The sequence below is a fragment of the Macaca mulatta genome, chromosome 16 (assembly GCF_049350105.2).
Source record: "Macaca mulatta isolate MMU2019108-1 chromosome 16, T2T-MMU8v2.0, whole genome shotgun sequence".
In the NCBI taxonomy this organism is placed as follows: Eukaryota; Metazoa; Chordata; class Mammalia; order Primates; family Cercopithecidae; genus Macaca; species Macaca mulatta.
Window position 1 is genome coordinate 89,884,415 of NC_133421.1, and position 20,049 is coordinate 89,904,463.

The 20,049-nt window shown below is 55.1% G+C and overlaps 1 protein-coding gene and 1 long non-coding RNA gene across 3 annotated transcripts in view; one reads left to right on the forward strand and one right to left on the reverse strand.

Annotated features, from left to right (window-relative positions):
- The window catches only part of CARD14 (caspase recruitment domain family member 14), a 75,927-nt gene that overhangs the window by 47,428 nt on the left and 8,450 nt on the right, over positions 1-20,049 (forward strand). For both annotated transcript variants that reach the window (XM_077973151.1, XM_077973153.1), the window contains 11 exons: positions 797-934; positions 2,221-2,546; positions 6,732-6,899; positions 8,091-8,210; positions 9,110-9,235; positions 9,658-9,807; positions 10,851-10,967; positions 13,838-13,980; positions 14,182-14,276; positions 16,572-16,635; positions 16,859-17,051. In XM_077973151.1, the coding sequence (XP_077829277.1) occupies positions 797-934; positions 2,221-2,546; positions 6,732-6,899; positions 8,091-8,210; positions 9,110-9,235; positions 9,658-9,807; positions 10,851-10,967; positions 13,838-13,980; positions 14,182-14,276; positions 16,572-16,635; positions 16,859-17,051 (1,640 nt within the window). The remainder of the gene's footprint in view (positions 1-796; positions 935-2,220; positions 2,547-6,731; positions 6,900-8,090; positions 8,211-9,109; positions 9,236-9,657; positions 9,808-10,850; positions 10,968-13,837; positions 13,981-14,181; positions 14,277-16,571; positions 16,636-16,858; positions 17,052-20,049) is intronic.
- Positions 12,947-19,849, reverse strand: LOC144336049 (uncharacterized). Its single transcript, XR_013407449.1, has 2 exons — positions 19,510-19,849; positions 12,947-15,924 (listed from the first exon to the last, which is right to left on the reverse strand). It is a non-coding gene; the product is annotated as an uncharacterized LOC144336049 (long non-coding RNA).

Sequence of the window (20,049 nt, forward strand, 5' to 3'; positions counted from 1 at the left end):
CCCACAAAAGGTCACCTGGACAGGTTCCAGATGAACATGTCTTTGAAGGGGAACCACCATTCACACCACTACCGATGTCTTTGGAGTCCATTCTGATGGTCCCACTAGCTGTGTTTATTCATTAAAAAATGAGGATGCTAATGGCTTTACCATATAAAGTTGTTAGGAGAAGCAAGTGAGTTAGTTTATAAAATACTGCAAAGCTGGGGCTATAGAAAACAGGCAGTAGGTGGTAGCTGTCAACATGGTAATATTCATGCATGTTGGCGAATGAACCCCAAACACAGGAGAGATTAATCCTCGCTAGTCATTCTGACTGAGAGAGATGGGCTCTGGGCCCTGGGTGTGGAAGGCCCCGAGGCTCCCTGGGACCTGTCCCCTGCAGCCCTGGGGTGCCACTCTGCTTCTTTCCGTGCATGGCTCCGAAGCTGATGGCACTGTGGTGGGACCCTGCGTCTGCACCACCCACCGACTTGCCAGGGAGGTGCTTGCAAGCAGGGACCGACCTCCTCACCCAGTCCCCGTCCCCCCACGCTTGCCAGAGCACTTGGGTTGCAGTTTTTGCTCAATAAATGTCAGCTTTACCCTTCTCAAGTCTGACTGAGGTCATGTGGGTAAAGGGAGCCTGTGAGAGTAGTGAGGACGCATCCCACCCAGCAGATCCCGGAAAACTGCTTTTACCTCCCAATTCTTAGATGTGCGGGGGGTTTCCCCAGCCCCAGGCCCCTACCCCGTGGGGAAGCCAGCCAGCGAGCCCAGCCCCCTTGGTAGCTAACAGACGGTTCTGCCTCCCAAGGGCACTTGCTGGATTTGCTGAAGACTCGAGGGAAGAACGGGGCCATCGCCTTCCTGGAGAGCCTGAAGTTCCACAACCCTGACGTCTACACCCTGGTCACTGGGCTGCAGCCTGACGTCGACTTTAGCAACTTTAGCGGTGAGAGCTCCGACTCTGATCGCAGGCACTGCCTAGGAACCTCAGGCTCCTGGTAACCCCAGGTGCCCCGCTCACCTGCCGATTCGCCCTTCTCCCCTTCCCTCCAGGCTGCAGTCCCTGTCCCAGCCCCAGCACTCTGAGGGTGAGGAACCCCTTCCCTGTATTGGGGGTGGGTAGGATAAGGAGCCCCTGCGCCTTGACTCTAAAGGGTTGGTCCTTAATTACCCAGTGCCAAGAGGAGACCCCTGAGGGATGGGGTAGGGAGATCTGCTTGGAGAGACACAAGCAAAGGGCAAGGGAGTGTCTCCTGGAGTCCGCCTTTAACCTTGCAGCTTTGCTGGAGGGGCCAGAACAGCCCAGGCCCAGCTCCTAGGAGGCGACAGAGGGTATAGGGCCGCAGAGCCTTCTGTGCTGCTCACCATTTTCCTTCAGGGAGTAATTCTAGGCTTCCCTGGAGGAACTGTTGAAAGATTTATGTATCGAAAGGAGCAGGGGCCGGGCGCGGTGGCTCAAGCCTGTAATCCCAGCACTTTGGGAGGCCGAGACGGGCGGATCACAAGGTCAGGAGATCGAGACCATCCTGGCGAACACGGTGAAACCCCGTCTCTACTAAAAAATACAAAAAACTAGCCGGGCGAGGCGGCGGGCGCCTATAGTCCCAGCTACTCAGGAGGCTGAGGCAGGAGAATGGCGTAAACCCGGGGGGCGGAGCTTGCAGTGAGCTGAGATCCGGCCACTGCACTCCAGCCCGGGCGACAGAGCCAGACTCCGTCTCAAAAAAAAAAAAAAAAAAAAAAAAAAAAAAGAAAGGAGCAGGACTCACATGACCCAAAACGGTGGAGAACAGACCATTTTCCCCGTATTCCCGCACAGTGTGTGTTTATGTTCTTCAGAGTTCTAGTACATGGATTCGTATTCTTGTTTTATCTTTTTCTCGGGATAACATTAAAATGAGTTAGCACTGAGCACATCTCAGCTACCAAGGAGGGTCATTAAGTCTCAACAGTGGGGTCTCATGGGGAAGGTCAGAGTGGGTAACCCTCATGCCAAAATCGGGAGTCACGCTGTTTATTCAACCAAAGCACCGAGTCTGCTTGAGGCCCAGGAGCTTTTAAGGAGATCAGCGGGTTAAAGCTGGGGGCCTGCTGGGGAGTCTGGGCAAGGCTATGGGGGCATGGGAGCAATGCCTCGGCCCACCGGCCCACCTGCGCACCTGCCATATGCCCATCTGCCCACATGCTCAGCTTCCCACCTGCTCACTTGCCCACCTGCCCATCTTCCCACAGGTCTCATGGAGACATCCAAGCTGACCGAGTGCCTGGCTGGGGCCATCGGCAGCCTGCAAGAAGAGCTGAACCAGGAGAAGGGGCAGAAGGAGGTGCTGCTGCGGCAGTGCCAGCAGCTGCAGGAGCGCCTGGGCCTGGCCGAGACCCGTGCCGAGGGCCTGCACCAGCTGGAGGCTGACCACAGCCGCATGAAGCGTGAGGTTAGCACCCACTTCCACGAGGTGCTGAGGCTGAAGGACGAGATGCTCAGTCTCTCGCTGCACTACAGCAGCGCCCTGCAGGAGAAGGAGCTGGCCGCCTCACGCTGCCGCAGCCTGCAGGAGGAGGTAGGGGGACACCCTGCACCCCAGCGGGACCCTGCTGCTGTCTGCCCCCAGGCCTTTGTACTAGCTGGTCCACCTGCCTGGAACTCCTTTCCCCTCTTCCTTGTCTAACACTTCCCTGCCCCAAGACCCTTGGCTGAGACCCCTCTGGGAAGCTGATCCTTCCCCTCCCCGGGAGGCCACCCAGGCCCCTCCGTGTAGCCTGCATGGCGGCGAGGTGTGCCTTGTCCAGTCGCTGCCCATGGCCTGGCCGGCATGTCTGTGAACTGCCCATCCTGCCGACGCCTGGGCAGATCTGGACACTCTGGGCTCCATATTTGTAGAACCACCTGCATCCCACTGCCCAGCTGCAGCAGTGACACGGGATAGTCAGTCTCTGTCGTCCTCCTTTGTCCTTCTCAGCTGGTCCTGGCCTCAGGCGGGGAGGGCAGGAGGGTTCTCAACTCAGGCCTCTGAAACTCAGTGTGTTTCACTCATTTTTCTTTGGGGCTAATGACCTGACTGTTGGGTAAAAGGCTTCTCAAAATATGGAGGATGTGCACTCTTTGTCATTTTGGCATTTTCTTTTTGCCTTTATTTTTATTACTATTATTTTTAATTTTTTAGAGACAGTGTCTCACTCTGTCACCAAGGCCAGAGTACGGTGGTGCAGTCCCAGCTCACTACAGCCTCAAACTCCGCAGCTCGAGGGATCCTGTCCCCAGCCTCCTGAGTAGCTGGGACTGCAGACTGTGCCACCCACCCAGCTAATTAAAAAAAAAAATTTTTTTTGAGATGGGGCTCTCACTCTGTTGCCCAGGCTGGTCTCCAACTCTTGGGCTCAAGCGATCCTCCGACCCCGGCCTCCCAAAGTGCTGGGATTACAGGTGTGAGCCCCTGAGCCGGCCAGCGCTTTGCCTTTTTAAACATTTTTTATTTTTATTTATTTAATTATTTTTTGAGATGGAGTCTCGCTCTGTCGCCCAGGCTGGAGTGCAGTGGCGCAATCTCAGCTCACTGCAAGCTCCGCCTCCCAGGTTCACGCCATTCTCCTGCCTCAGCCTCCTGAGTAGCTGGGACTGCAGGTGCCCGCACCACGCCCGGCTAATTTTTTGTATTTTTAGCAGAGACGGGGTTTCACCGTGTTAGCCAGGATCGTCTCGATCTCCTGACCTCGTGATCCGCCCGCCTCGGCCTCCCAAAGTGCTGGGATGACAGGCGTGAGTCCCTGCGCTGGCCAGCACTTTGCCTTTAATCGTGGCATTTGTTGTTTGTTTTTAATTTGTTACTTCTCATTTAGAAATTATTTCAAATATATATTTTTAAATCACACAAATAAAAACAGTACAAAGAATACCCACCTACCCTTGCTTTATCATTTGTATCTTTACTCTCTCATGGCCCTTTACCCCCACCAAACCCTTCAATGTCTGCTTCCTGAAAATAAGCACATGCTCCTGTATAGCCACAGTGCAGTTCTCAACTTCAGTCTTTTTGGTATGGACACCCTGTTTTTATCCAATCCTTCTGTGTTCCGGTTTTATCATCTGTCCCAGTGACCCCTTCACAGCCTTCCCCCCAGCCCAGGGTCGGGCCCTGCATTCCGCCGTTCCTCTCTTTATCCTCCTTGCCTTTGTTTGGGAACAGCCCACAGCCTTTCTTTGTCTATTACGAGGTGGCCCCCTTTAAAGCCCTCACCCCTTCCCTTCCATGATAGACGGCCTCTCATTTGGGGGTTTGTCTTGTGTTTCCCACGTGTAGACAGAAGTTATGTTCTTTGGCCAGGACCCTGCACAGGGGCTGCTGGCCTGACTCAGGGCATCCCCTGAGAGCTCTCGAGGTCCTGTTGCCCCTCACAGGGGATGTCACCCTCCACCACTTGCCAAGGTGCAGCCCAGTTGCTCTACTGCAGAATCGCTCTTTCTTTTCTTCCCTGCAACTGATAAGCATCTCGGGTGTGGGGCGCTGAGACCAGCACGCGCCATGCTCCTGGGGGACATTTCCTGGGACGTTGCTGTGGGGACTCTGGCGGGAGCTGGTCTCTACCCTGGGGGTTGTGAATAATGACCATGCCAGTGCCCCACTTTGCTGCTGCCCACGGCCTCTGCCTTCCCTTCTCCCGCGGCTGACTCTGTTCTTGGCGCAGTTCATGGGTTCCTACTCTGCAGGGGTCTGACCTCTCACTGTCCTTAATGATTCTGGTCTCAAATGGACCCAGATGTGACCCATGGAGCCCTCAACCAGCTCCATGTCCTGAGACAGGTCCCTTGTTTTTGGAGCACCAACTTCTTATCTGGCCTCACAAGATATTACAGGATCATCTTGTACCCGGCCTACCCCAAATCCAGGCTCAGCCCATTCTCTGAGGGCCCCACTTCCTTTTTTTTCTTTTTATTTTTTGGTTTGTTTTTTTGAGACGGAGTCTCGCTCTACCACCCAAGCTGGAGTGCAGTGGCGCCATCTCAGCCCACTGCAACCTCCGTCTCCCGGGTTCAATCAATTCTCCTGCCTCAGCCTCCTGAGCAGCTGGGATTATAGGCGAGCAGCAGCACGCCCGGCTAATTTTTTGTATTTTTAGTAGAGACGGGGTTTCACCATGTTGGCCAGGCTGGTCTCACACTCCTGACCTCAGGCAATCTGCCCGCCTCAGTCTCCCAAAGTGCTGGGATTACAGGCATGAGCCACAGCGCCTGGACTCCTGTCTCCTTTTAGAGAACAAGATCTGGGCGTAGGTGTGCCCATCACTACTGGGGTGTCTGCTTCTCAGCCCTTTCAGGGAACAGAGCTAGGAAACACACATACACGTTTGGAAATATACATATACATACGCACAAACATACTTGTCTGTGTACACTCACATACTCATATGCATGGAAGTATACATACAGTTCACATGCATACTTCGGAAATCTTGTGTTCTCACCCATACCTCTAATTCCAACCCATGCCCCGCGGCTTTTTCTTGCTTTCTCCCGTTCCGTACGTGTGTGTTCCTTCCCCAGTGGGAACCCTGCTCCCCGCGTGACCAGCACATTCCACCATGCTCAGTCCTGCAGTACATCTCACATCGCTTCAGAACCACTCTGCCCATACCACTGCCATTAACAACCCCACTCAGATGAGCACTGGATTTGGTTGTAATTCACCTCCCCCCACCACCCAGTCTTGCTCAAGGCTGAGGGTTTGTAATCAAACGCCGTGTTTGTGAGTCACTGTAGCTTCGCTCTCTCTGTCCTTGTCTGTCTGTCTCTCTCTTCATTGTGGTTATGGCGTCTGTGGGAAATAGAATTCGGTTCATTTGTTCTGGTTCACTTTCAGTCTCATGTTTTCCTGTTCCCTTCCAACTCTGACTTGATTTTACTTTTGGAATCTGTAGACTGTGACGTGCCCAGCCCAGCTGGACCATTGCAGGAGCTGGGTACTTGCGAATTGAGAATGTGCTAAGCGGGTGTCGGGAGGGGAACGTCCAGGTGGAAAGGTCCTTCTTGGCCACAGCCCAGGGGTGAACACCAGCACCCACCCTGACATACAGACTTCCCGGGCTTGCCTCATGGGAGAAGTCCTGCCTCCCCAGGGCTGCCACGCCAGGATGGGAAGAGGCCGGACCCGTTGCTCAAGCTTCGAGTTTCTGCTGTCCAGAGGAAGGAGGCCAGCAGGACCTGGTGGGACAGTCCTGGAAGGCCAGGGCCCTGCACACAGATTGCAAATCAGTACAGGGCTTTGCTGTCTGAATAGCCCCAGTCCCACGTTCCCAGGCACATCCACCCCATCCGACCTGGCTTTCCTCTCTGTCACTTCTTACTGATTCCCATGACGCCAAATTCCCTTTATTGATGTATTTAGAAGAATATGGACAAGCAGGGAAGCCGGGGAGCATGCTGGCCCTCACTGCCGGCTGCTCAGCTGTAGAGATCCAGGAGCTGGTTATCAAGGCCTCTTGGTCTATTCCTGGGACCCTAACCCTGCATGGAGTTCAACCATGGTGCCTCATCTACACAACAGAGCTGAAAGGCCTCTGTCCTCCCAGCCCCAGACGAATATTTGGGACTGTTCATTAGGTGAACCCTTTTGTGGGTTTTTCAGTCTCAAGGCCGGAAGCCCCCTGAGTGTGAAAAGCATCATCAGGAGGAAGGGTGAGAAATCCACCCAGCTCCTGGTCAGGGGAGAAGCCGTTTCCATCGCCCTTCCTGTCGCCTCCCCCCTGCACAGCTGTATCTACTGAGGCAGGAGCTGCAGCGAGTCAACGTGGTTTCCTCCTGCGAGCTGGAACTGCAAGAGCAGTCCCTGAGGACGGCCAGCGACCAGGAGTCCGGGGACGAGGAGCTGAACCGCCTGAAGGAGGAGAATGAGAAACTGCGCTCGCTGACTTTCAGCCTGGTAGGTTCCGGTCCCCCGGGCGGAGAGCAGCCTCCTGCCTTGGGGGCTTGGCCCCAGGCTGTGGGGTTTCTGGCAGATGGTTTAATTAAGGTGAGGCGAAGGACAGGAGGTGAAATTCGGTGACTCTTCTCACCCACTTTCTCTTTACCTCCTTCCTTCCTGCTGTTCCCCAGACCCCAAAATTGGCACAATTAAAAGCTGCTGGAACCAGTATTAAAAGCTGGAACTGGGCACAGTGGCTCATTCCTGTAATCCCAGCACTTGGGAGGCCGAGATGGGCGGATAGCTTGAGCTCAGGAGTTCAAGACCAGCCTGGGCCACGTGGCGAGACCCCATCTCTACAAAAAACACAAGAAGTAGCCGGGCATGGTGGTGCACACCTGTGGTCCCAGCTACTCAGGAGGCTGAGATGGGAGGATCGCTTGACCCTGACAGTTTCAGGCTGCGGGGAGCTGAGATCACGGCACTGCACTCCAGCCTGGGCGACAGAGGGAGACCCTGTTTCAAACAAATGAAAACGAAAGCCGCTGGAGGTGCCCCACTCGGTGGGTTTACTGCAGCCACTGTGTTTTGGAGGGGACTTGGCCAATTGTAAAACATGGGATTCGTGTTAAAGATGGGGAAAGAAACCTTTCTGCCTGGAAAGATTCCGCCCTCTGGGCCTCACGTGCACGGGAGAGAGGGCGGTTCTGAAGCAGAGCAGTGAGTGAGCAATGACCCTCGGCTTCTCCTCCTCGCCCCTCTCAGTAGATTAGTATTGAGATATTCCTTCCACAAGCATTCACTGGGCCTGGGGCACCGGCCCTCCTGCAGCCTGGATTGTGTCCCTGTTTATTAGCTGCTTCCTGGGAAGTGAGTGTCAGAGGGAACAACCCGTCTGCTGGTTTCTCCCTCGCCGCGGAACTGCCGGGAGATCTGCTGGAGGAGAGGCCTGACCTGGTAAAGGGAGGAATAGGTGTCCTGAGAGGTCGCCAGCTTCCTGCGTTCCTTTCTCCTTGGACGTGAATGTGCACGTTTTCCAGGCGTGGTGGGTGGCTCTTCCGTGGCTTCTCCCCGCCCAGTGTACAGCAGTAAGACTCCGTCCGTCCACACACCTGACCGTGAAGTTGCCGCCGTCTCCTTGGGATTCTGCTTGCGTAGGGCAGGCCTCTGGGGAAGCCAGCACCCCAAAATGACCTCTCTCTGCCCCAGGCGGAGAAGGACATTCTGGAGCAGAGCCTGGACGAGGCGCGGGGGAGCCGACAGGAGCTGGTGGAGCGCATCCACTCACTGCGGGAGCGGGCCGTGGCCGCTGAGAGGCAGCGAGAGCAGGTGCTGTGTGACCCCTTCCTCTCCTGTGACCCTCCTGGGGCTGGTCCCGGGGGCGCGGACAGGTCCGTGGGGAAGCCAGATTCCTTCATCCACACCGAGCTCACATAATTTTGCTGAACGAAACGGTCGACCTGCTTTGTCAGCGCCACCCTGAGCTCCGACTCACACCCCACAGCTAAGACCATGGTCAGGCAGATGCGTGATTCAAACACAGGGGATTTCAGGGCCCGGGGCCCCAGGGAGAGCCAGGGACTTAGGTGAGGAGGGAACGGGGAGGAAAGGAGACGGTGGAAGAGAAGAGGACAGGGAGGGGGAATTTTTTTTTGGGACATTAAAAAAGCAAAACACAACTATGCATGTAACATCCACTCATTGTTTTAATTCAGATATAAACAGCCTAAGCAACTGTCTTGATATGCCTCGAAATCTAGCACTTAAGAGACGAGTGAGGCCAGGCACGGTGGCCCACACGTATAATCAGCACTTTGGGAGGCCGAGGCAGGCAGATTACTTGAGGCCAGGGGTTCGAGACCAGCCTGGCCAATATAGTGAGACCCTGTCTCTACTAAAAATAAAAAATTAGCTGTATTTTTTTTAGTAGAGGGCCTGGTGGTGTGTGCCTGTAATCCCAGCTACTAGGGAGGCAGAGGTATGAGAATCGCTTGAACCGTGGAAGCAGAGGTTGCAGTGAGCTGAGATCGTGCTGCTGCACTCTAGCCTTGGCATTGCAGCAAGTCTCCGTCTCAAAAAAAAAAAAAAAAGAGAGACGAGTGAGAATTGACCTTATTTCATCCCTAGAACTACCTCCCTCCCTCCACCCCTGGGCTCCCCGACCCCCTCCTCAGCCCAGACCCTCAGAGCTGCTGAGCTCCACAGGCCATGTGTCCCACTCTGTCCAGTACTGGGAAGAGAAGGAACAGACCCTGCTGCAGTTCCAGAAGAGTAAGATGGCCTGCCAGCTCTACAGGGAGAAGGTGAACGCGCTGCAGGCCCAGGTGTGCGAGCTGCAGAAGGAGCGAGACCAGGTACCTAAGAGGCCAGGCCCACCCCGCCACCCAGTGCTTGCTTCCCCAGGGGAGGGCTGGTTCCGGGGACAGTCTCATAGCTCCCTGTCCTCGATGGCAGCTGGTCCCAGATTACAGGGTCTCTTTCCTTGATCCACATGACGTTTCCTCACTCCCCCATGCCTATTGTCCATACGCTGTCTCTATTGTCCTTCTTGCTTTTATTCTTGGCACATGACCCTGAGAAAGTGCACCCCAAATATTGGGTTTTGTTGAAACTGCACACATGAATATGAATTGAAATGAATCCTAAGTTTGCACAACTCAGCGTGGGCCATTTAGTGGATTCAGATGAGCACGGGCTAGAAACAGGGCTCTCCTTCTCTAGCTGAGGCTCCCCCGTGGTGATGGCTTGGCCTCCTTCCTCCCGTCTTGGCCCACAGGCATACTCCGCAAGGGACAGTGCTCAGAGAGAGATTTCGCAGAGCCTGGTGGAGAAGGACTCCCTCCGCAGGCAGGTGTTCGAGCTGACGGACCAGGTCTGTGAGCTGCGCACACAGCTCCGCCAGCTGCAGGCAGAGCCTCCGGGCGTGGTGAGTGCTCCCGGCTGACCCGAGCTGGAGGCCAGGCAGGGGCTGCGGGGACAGCGGGACAGAGCTGGGCCCCAGGGTGGCCCAGGGAGGCACCAGGAGGACAGGCAGGGTCCCAGGCTGGGCCACACGCTGCACCTGCAGAGACGGCCCAGTGTCACTGTGTTGACCGACACACCGGCTCCCACGCGTGAATGGTGCCGTGCAACCTTGAAGGTGCCCGGTAGACAAGTAGAGTCTGCTTCCGTATCATAGAACGGGGAGCTTAGCGGAAGGTTCTGGAACCTGTCGAGTGTGGTGATGGATGTGGCAGTCGGCGTTGGAAGCTGTCCACAGGCAGCCATTTGCAGTGTAGATGCTGTGTTCCTGAAATGCTTAAAAGCCTAGCGTCTGAGAGCGGAAAGACAGACCTGCATGTAACAGAGGGAGCATGTTCCCAGACAGCCGGGATTCTTAGAAAGCCTCCGCTCTGGGCTGGCAGGCAGCTCCAGCTCCAGCCCCCAGGGAGGCACAGGAGCTCCTCCCTCTGCATGCAGAATCCACCTGCCTCACCCCTACACGGCCAGCGTCCCACATCGATGGTGAAAACACACGTGTGCACGCAGAGAAAAACCCTGAGGCAGGCGCCAGCGTGCAGGCTGTGCTCATTCTGAGCGTGAGATGACGGGTGGATTTTATTTTCTTCTCTAACTGGTTCTGCTTCCCTACCTCCAATTTTCTCTCTCTCTCTCTCTCTGTGTGTGTGTGTGTGTGTGTGTGTATTATATATTATTCGTAGAACTGGTAAATCACCCATATTCTAAAAGAAATGAAATGCTGTGTGTCCAGCTGGTTTCTTTCAGTCTCGTTGATTGGCAGCTCCTGTGATCCTGTGACGCTGGGGTCCCAGGCTCAGAGGACAGGGACATGATTGTTTTCTCTGGAAGCTGATGAGAGGAAACTGCTGGGGAGGGTGGAACGGGTGGTGCTGACCTGGTAGAAACCCCCCGGGCCTCGAACAGGAGCCTTTCCTGAATTAACCAGCCTGTTTGGCCTGTCTTTGGCAGCTCAAGCAGGAAGCCAGGACCAGGGAGCCCTGTCCACGGGAGAAGCAGCGGCTGGTGCGGATGCACGCCATCCGCCCCAGAGGCGACAGCGACGGCAGCCTCGTCAGCTCCACGGAGGTATGGCCGCTCCTCCCACCTCCCTCACTGCTTTGACCCTCTGGGCCAGCCAGGGGCTCCTCTGTCAGGACAAAAGTGGGCCTCCTTCCACCCTGTCCCCACAGGGAAGAGGTTGGTGCAATTGTGAGAGTTTATTTCATTTTTTGAGACAGAGTCTGCTCTGTCACCCAGGCTGGAGTGCAGTGATGTGATTTCGGCTCACTGCAACCTCCACCTCCCAGGTTCAAGCGATTCTCTTGCCTCAGCCACCCAAGTAGCTGGGATTACAGACACCCACCACCATGTCCAGCTAATTTTTGTATTTTTAGTAGAGATGGGGTTTCAACATATTGGCCAGGCTGGTCTTGAACTCCTGACCTTAAATGATCTGCCAGCCTCAGCCTCCCAAAATGCTGAGATTACAGGCATGAGCCACTGCACCTGGCCCTATTGCGAGACTTTTAAACATCAGAGGTTGATTCTGTCACAGTCCTGGAGGCCAGAAGTCCAAAGTCAAAGTGCTGACAGGGTACCCGTCTGAAAATCCTGTTCCCAAAGAAGGTCACATTCACAATTTGCAGGGTGGACATGAGTTTCCAGGGAACCCGATTCAACCTGGTACAGACAGTCCCCAGACATGAATTTCCAGGGGACCCGATTCAACCTGGTAAACACGGTCCCCAGACATGAGTTTCCAAGGGACCCAATTCAACCTGGCACAGATGGTCCCTGGACATGAGTTTCCAGGGGACCCGATTCAACCTGGTACAGACAGTTCCCGGGATGCCAGCCTCACTGTGGTTTCTGGAGCCTCAGGTCCCTGGCATCTGCCCTCACCCTTTGGCAAAGTAAAGAGGTGGTCCCACCACAGTGGGCATGTGGCATGAGGATGCTGGGGTCAAAGCCCCAGTGCCGCAGGATGCCGGGAGCCGGGAGGGAGGGAGAGAGGATGCTGGGGTCAAAGCCCCAGTGCCGCAGGATGCCGGGAGCCGGGAGGGAGGGAGGGTGAGAAGCAGATGAGCCTGACATCCCTTTGCCATGCCTTGGGGTGGACCTGGTGTTTCCCTCCTGGACCATCCCAGCAGCACCCCAAGAGCATCAGGCCCAGGCTCACTTGCCCCGCTGGCCACTCAAAGAGTCGGGGGAGGCCAGGATCTTCCCCAGAACACTGAGTGCACACAAGGGGAAGATGTCACTGTCAGTGCTGGGACTCCCTGGGCCAGAGCAGTCCAAACCCTCAACTGAATCGACTCTTGCATCTGCCTTAATGCCCCCCTGTGCCCCCCATTCCCCACAGGACAGAGTCCAGCCATGTTTCCCTTCCCTGGGGGCGGGTCGGGTCAGGGAGGGAAGGGAAGGGACCTCAGGTGCTCAGAACTGGCTCCCAGCAGCTCTGCTCACCAGGACACACCGTCCTCATTCACCGACCTCGTGGGCGACTGACCAATCAGCTCCCCTCCAGCCACGCTGCTCCTGCCCCGGCTTTCTAATCTGGCCGCTCTAGGGGGACTGCCTCCTACAGCCTGGGCTCTCTGTGTGCCACTGCTCTGTTGCTCTCTCTGTCTGGAATGTGCCCCCAACACACACACTCCACCTCACTCCTCTGTGCCACTTTCTCCAAAGAGTCCGCCCTGGCCTCCCTGCCCTGCCCATGTTGCCCACAGCCCTGGAATGCCTCACTCCACCTCACTGGTCCATGGGTGCCCATTGGTTCCCCCACACCAAGGATGGTGCCTGTCCTCAGTTGTACATCTGACACCATCAAAGGACCTGGCACATAGTAGCTGCTCCAGGAATACTTATTAGTGAAAGAATGGGCTGGATTCAGACCTACCCCACACACCTGGTGGCCTCAGTGCCTCGCATGTCACATTTGTCAGTGTGCATTCTGAATGCAGCCTGCCCTCCCTAGCCGCTAACTCAATCTCTCTGGGCCTCAGTCGCTTTGTGCATTAGTTTGTTCTCATGCTGATAGTAAAGACATACCCGAGACTGGGTAATTTATAAAGAAAGAAGTTTAATTGACTCATAGTTCAGCATGACTGGAGAGGCCTCAGGAAACTTACAATCATGGCAGAAGGCACCTCTTCGCAGAGCGGCAGGAGAGAGAATGAGTGCTCAGCAAAGGGGGAAGCCCTTTATAAAACCATCAGATCTTGTGAGAACTCACTCACTATCACGAGAACAGCATGGGAGAACCGTACCCCATGATTCAGTTATCTCCACCTGGTCCCACCCTTGACCTGAGGGAATTATTACAATTCAAGGTGAGATTTGGGTGGGAACACATGGCCAAACTACATCACTTTACATGTCAAATGGGACAGCAGCGCCACCTTACAGATTTATCCTGAGAACTAAGCCAAGCAGCTAATAGAGTGCCGGACATACAGCAGGCGCTCAGTGCACGTGACCCCAGTGTCTGGCATACAGCAGGCACTCAGTGCACGTGACCCCAGTGTCTGGCATACAGCAGGCGCTCAGTGCACGTGACCCCAGTGTCTGGCATACAGCAGGCGCTCAGTGCACGTGACCCCAGTGTCTGGCATACAGCAGGCGCTCAGTGCACGTGACCCCAGTGTCTGGCATACAGCAGGCGCTCAGTGCACGTGACCCCAGTGTCTGGCATACAGCAGGCGCTCAGTGCACGTGACCCCAGTGTCTGGCATACAGCAGGCGCTCAGTGCACGTGACCCCAGTGTCTGGCATACAGCAGGCGCTCAATGCATGTGACCCCATGTCACATGGGGTCACATTTCCTTCCCCTCCTGCTGCCTCATCTCCACTCAGTTCTCACTGTGGCTCACTCTCTCTACACCGTGGGGGAGCGAGGGAGGAGTCTCGGGGTGCCCTCGTGCGTGCCCCACTGACCTCTGCTCTCCCTCCTCCAGTCTCAGCTCTGGTCGGACCTGAGCAACACATCCAGCCGCGAGCTGGCGGACAGCTTCCGCTCCAGCAGCCCCGTGCCCCCCAGCCAGCAGTCCCTGTGCAAGCGGGTGGCTGAGGACTTCGGGGAAGAACCCTGGTCGTTCAGGTAGAGCACGTGTGGCACTGGGGTCCTTCCTGGCAACTCACCAGAGACACCAACCTAGACCTCAGGGCATCTGGGTGTTGCAGGCAGCAGCTCCTGCCCTCAAAGCGGAGCTGGCAGGTGCTGGGGGCCAGTGCTTGGGGCGTGGGGACTCAGAGGGAGCAGGTGGTGTAGTTTGAGCCTGCTGCTGCTTGTGCTTTGCAGCAGCTGCCTGGAAATCCTGGAGGGAGACCCAGGAGCCCCGCCGGGAGCTAAGGCGGGCGACCCACACCTGGATGATGAGCTCCTAGACAGGGCAGGTGAGCGTGCCCAACCCTGAACCTTCACAGCAGCCTGCCTCCCCTGGGCAGAGCAGGGAGCGGATGAGAAGGCCGGGGCCTCTCTCCAGGGAAAGAGCAGATAGAAACACAGCTCAGCTTCTGCCCTGGGCCTTGACCTTGGCCTCGACCTTGCACTTTGGGAAAGTCCTGCCTGCCAGCCAGCATAAGCCAAAGGCCAGCTGCGCTCTGTTTGCTGGCGTCCTTGTGTTTTCCCCTAGAGCCAGGGAAGTTGTGTTTGATCCACGCCCCGCTCAGCACCCAGCCCCCTGCTCTGATCTGCAACGCTTGGGCTTCCCAGTGGTTTCAGACGGCAGCAGGCAGGGTCGCTTAGTGGTGCCAGGCTGAGGCCAGGCACAGCGTGACATCTACCTGAAGGGAGCATCTCTCCTCTCAGGCGGTGGCTCTAAGGCCTCGTGCTTCTCTTGTGGCTCATTTCTGTTTGTGATTGGACCAGCCCTCTCTCCTTCCAAAGTCCATGGGCCCATCACGGGTGGGTGCCTTCGCCTTTCCACCTCAGCGCAACTGGCTCCCAGCCTTTGGCCTTGCACACAGTAGGTGCTTTGCTCCCCATCTGGAATTCACCTCATGGCCACCAGGGGGCGCAAGTGCCCCGCGCTGCCCAGGTGCCTCCTGTGGGTCGCACGACCAGAAACCGTCATCTCTGGGGACTCATACAGGTTTTTATGTATAACAGCGATAAACTGACAGAGTCCACCCAAGGCATATCTAAATTAGATGTGAGATGAGAAGGGAGAGCTTATTCGTCTGTATTTTTCCTCTGTGAGGATTCTGCATAATGCCCTGGTTGCATATACTTTTAGTGGAATTGACCTCAAATACATCCAGAGTACACACCTCATTTCATTGGCTTTGAATGTGATCCCAGTGGGTTTTTGCCTGTGAGCCAGGCCTAGGGAACTCTTAGGTCTGTGCTGGCCCTGGTTCTCCTGTGTGGTTCACAGAGTGAGACTTGCAGCCGTGGACCCTGGCAGGCTGCTCCCTGGCTCGGGTGCTCACAGGCTGTACAGGAAAATGCTAGAGCTTGGGAGACCCTGGGGAGCCTCTAGTCCTAGGATTGACAACTCAGAGACCTGCCACGACCAGCTGGGAAGCAGAGGGGTCTGGGGTAAGGAGCAGGCAGCCGCTGGCCAGTGCCAGTCATTGCTGCCCCACAGAAATGCAGGCCAGCGTGGAAATGCAGGGAAGTACAGTAGTGCAGGTCTGCATAGAAATGCAGGTGCATGTTTGGGAGGCTGAGGTGGGTGGATCACGAGGTCAAGAGATCGAGACCATCCTGGCCAACACGGTGAAACCTCGTCTCTACTAAAAATACAAAAGTTACCTGGGAGTGGTGGTGCACACCCGTAGTTCCAGCTACTCGGGAGGCCGAGGCAGGAGAATCACTTGAACCTGGGAGGCGGAGGTTGCAGTGAGCCAAGATCGCGCCACTGCACTCCAGCCTGGCAACAGAGCAAGACTCCGTCTCAACAACACTAACAACAACAAAAGAAATGCAGATCCATGTAGAAAGGCAGGCCAGGGCTGCGCGCAGTAGCTCCCACCTGTAATCCCAGCACTTTGGGAGGCCAAAGCAGGTGGATCACGAGGTCAGGAGTTCAAGACCAGCCTGGTCAACATGGTGAAATCCTGTCTCTACTAAAAATACGAAAATTATTCGGGTGTGGTGGTGCATGCCTGTAGTCCCAGCTACTCAGGAGGCTGAGGCAGAAGAATTGCTTGAACCCGGGAGGTGGAGGTTGCAGTGAGCCGAGATCACGCCGCTGTTCTCCAGCCTGGGGGACAGAGCGAGACTCTGTCTCAAAAAAAAAAAAAAGAAAGGCAGGCCAGTGCAGGCCCATGCAGACATGGAGGTCAGTGCAATAATGCAGGCCAGTCCTGAAATGCAGGTCCACGCAGAAATACAGGTCAGTGCAGAAATGCAGCAGATATTTTTTCAAGTGAAGCCAGAAATCCAGATTTTAGGTGAAATCTTCCTGTCTTTCAAATGTTGGCAACTCATTCAAATATCACAAAATAGCATGTGGTGCTCAGACCTTCCCAGTTGCAGCTCCTCACTAGTTACAGTGATTTTAGGAAAGATGAAATCAGCGTCCAAGCATTGAGGAAGGGGTGGAGGAAGAGAAAGTTCAGCCTCAGCACAGAGGATGGAACAGGCAGGGGGTGCCTGAGGCTGAGGGAGAAGGGGCTGAGGTTACAGGAAGCCCCATCAGCAATGGGGTGACCAAGATCTGTGAGCTCTTGGCTTCCTCCCAGACCTTCCCCAGCTGGAAAGCAGCCTGCAGCCATTCTCACCTGGAAGCCTTGATGTCTTGGAGAGGTGAGCAGCAGGGGGGACCCTCCAAGGCTGGCTGGGGAACCAGGGCTGGGGGTGGCAGAGCAGAGGGTGAGTGTCCTATCACCACTGGGAGGTGAAGCACATGGGGCCATGGAGGGGGAGGAGAATTCCAGAACACTGGGGCCAGAGGGAAGCAATGGGGAGGTGGCCTTGCCGGCTCTCCTACTCTGGGCAGTGCACAAGCCGGTCGTCTCCCGGCCTGCAGCGGCGTCCTCATGCGGCGGAGGCCAGCCCGCAGGATCCTGAGCCAGGTCACGGTGCTGGCGTTCCAGGGGGATGCGTTGCTGGAGCAGATCGGCGTCATCGGCGGGAACCTCACGGGCATCTTCATCCACCGGGTCACCCCGGGCTCGGCGGCGGATCAGATGGCCTTGCGCCCGGGCACCCAGATCGTGATGGTGAGTCGCGCGAGGCCCCTCCTGTCCCCCGGGCTCTTCATGGGGGCAGCGGCAGTGGGTGGGGTGACCCAGACAGACTTCAGATCCCCCAGACCATGCAGATCCACTCTGGGCTAGGCCCCTGCTCTTTCCTGGGCTGATGTAAAGCGTTCCGCTCATTTATAAATGAGAGTCATGCCGTGGGGAACCCAGCACACCACCCGCGGTGGCTGCTGCTATGTGGCACTTCTGACCAGGGGTCTTTGCATGAGGCCCTTTGACAGGGCTGGTGGTGGTCACTTGGGTGTGTGCAGTAAAATACACGTGACATATAATTCACTATTTTAACCACTGGGGCATTTCAAATACACATGACATATAATTCACTATTTTAACCACTGGGGCATTTCTTTTCTTTTCTTTCTTTTTTTTTTTTTTTTGAGATGGGAGTCTTGCTCTGTTGCCCAGCCTGGAGTGCAATGGCACAATCTCCGCTCACTGCAAGCTCCGCCTCTGGGGTTCACGCCATTATCCTGCCTAAGCCTCCTGAGTAGCTGGGACTATAGGCGCCCGCCACCGCACCCGGCTAATTTGTGCGTGTGTGTGTTTTTAGTAGAGACAGGGTTTCACCGTGTTAGCCAGAATGATCTCGATCTCCTGATCTTGTGATCCACCCGCCTCGGCCTCCCAAAGTGCTGGGATTACAGGTGTGAGTCATCGATCTTTTCTTTTCTTTTCTTTTTTTTGTTCTTTTGAAACAGGGTCTCACTCTGTCACCCAGGCTAGAGTGCAGTGGTGCAATCACAGCTCGACCTCCCCAGGCTCAATTGATCCTCCTACCTCAGCCTCTTAAGTAGCTGAGACCAGACCACAAGCATGTGCTACCATGCCCAGCTAATTTGGGGACATTTTCTAAAACTTTTTTTTTGTTGTTATAAAATGCACAAAACTGCTGAGAAGATAAATGGACACAAATGTACAACCTGGCTGGGCGCAGTGGCTCACGCCTGTAATCCCAGCAGGAGGCTGAGGCAGGCAGATCACTTGAGGTCAGGAGTTCGAGACCAGCCTGGCCAACATGGCAAAACTCCATCTCTACTAAAAACACAAAAATTAGCCAGGCGTGGTGGTGGGCGCCAAGTAGTCCCAGCTACTTGGGAGGCTGAGGCAGGAGAATCGCTTGAGCACGGGAAGCAGAGGTTGCAGTATGCTGAGATCGCACCACTGCACTCCAGTCTGGGTGACAGAGTCAGACTCTGTTTCAAAAAAAAGTACAATCTAACTAATTATTATTAAGTGAATACATGGGCAGAGGGTGACTTTGATGTGGCCTAAAAGCAGAAGCAGAATTATTAAACTTTAGGAAAAGAAATACTTCTGGGCACAGTGGTGCATGCCCATAGTCCTGGCTACTCAGATGCCTGAGCCCAGGAGATTGAGGCTGCAGTGAGCTATGATTGCACCACTGTACTCGAGCCTGGGTGACAGAGCAAGACCTTGTCTCAAAAAAAAAAAAAAAAAAAAAAAAAGCCGGGCACGGTGGCTGATATCTATAATCCCAGCTACTCAGGAGGCTGAGGCAGGAGAATCACTTGAACCCGGGAGGTGGAGGTTGCAGTGAGCTGAGATCGTGCCACTGCACTCCAGCCTGGGTGACAGAGTGAGACTTGGTCTCAAAAAAAAAAAAAAAAGAAGAAGAAAAAAAGAAAAAGGAAAGCACAGTGCTTTCTTAATATGAAAAACTTTTTAAACCAAGAAATGTGCAAGATGGGCTTCACCTCATCCCACAGGCTCACCCTGCGCCCCCCAGGAGGGGACTGGGGATGGGGGCTCTGGGGCGGGAAGATGAGCACAGAGGAGGGGAGAGGATGTGGCTGAACCCCTTGAACAGGAGTGTTCCACGCACCCCTCACTGCCCCCTTGGAACAGGCTGTCTGAATGCTGAGCTTCCCCAGGGCTCGAATGATAGCACGTGGAGCTCCTAATCCAAGCTTCCTTCATGTCCTCCACATGACCCAGAAACTCTTTTTTACATTTCTTTCTTTCTTTTTTTTTTTTTTTTTTTTTGAGACAGAGTCTTGCTCTGTCACCCAGGCTGGAGTGCAGTGGTGTGATCTTGGCTCACTGCAGCCTCCACCTCCTTGGTTCAAGCGATTCTCTTGCCTCAGCCTCCCAAGTAGCTGAGATTACAGGCGTGCACCACCATGCCCAGCTAATTTTTATATTTTTAGTAGAGACAGGGTTTCACCATGTTGGCCAGGCTGATCTCGAACTCCTGGCCTCGAGTGATCCACCCACCTCGGCCTCCCAAAGTGCTGGGATTATAGGCATCAGCCACCATGCCCAGCCCTTCTTTACATTTCTAATTGTCCTCTTAAGCAGCAGTCTCCAAACTTTTTGGCCCCAGGGACTGGCTTCATGGAAGACAACTTTTCCACAGACCAGGTTGTGGGGGATGGTTTTGGGATGATTCAAGCACGTTACATTGATTGTACACTTTTCTATTCTTGTTACACTGTAACATGTAATGAAAGAATTATACCCTGAACCATAATTCAGAATCAGTGGGAGCCCTGAGCTTGTTTTCCTGCAACAAGACGGTCCCATTTGGGGGTGATGGGAGACAGTGACGGATCATCAGGCATTAGATTCTCATAAAGAGCATGAAACCCAGATCCCGCGCACGTGCAGTTCACAGCAGGGCTCACGCTCCTGTGAGAATCTACTGCTGTGCTGAGCTGACAGGAGGCGGAGCTGAGGCCGTAATACTCACTCGCCCACCACGCCCCTCCTGCGCTGAGCTGACGGGAGGCGGAGCTGAGGCCGTAATGCTCACTTGCCCACCACGCCCCTCCTGCTATGTGGCCCGGGTCCTAACAGACCATGGACCAGGACCAGTCTGTGGCCCAGGGGCTGGGTAACCCTGCTCTTAAGGTTCCCAGTGATCAGCTCTGAGGCAGTTCAAGCAACAGAGCCCCTTGACGGTGTTCAGGGAGACAGTCCCGATATCCTAAGGGGG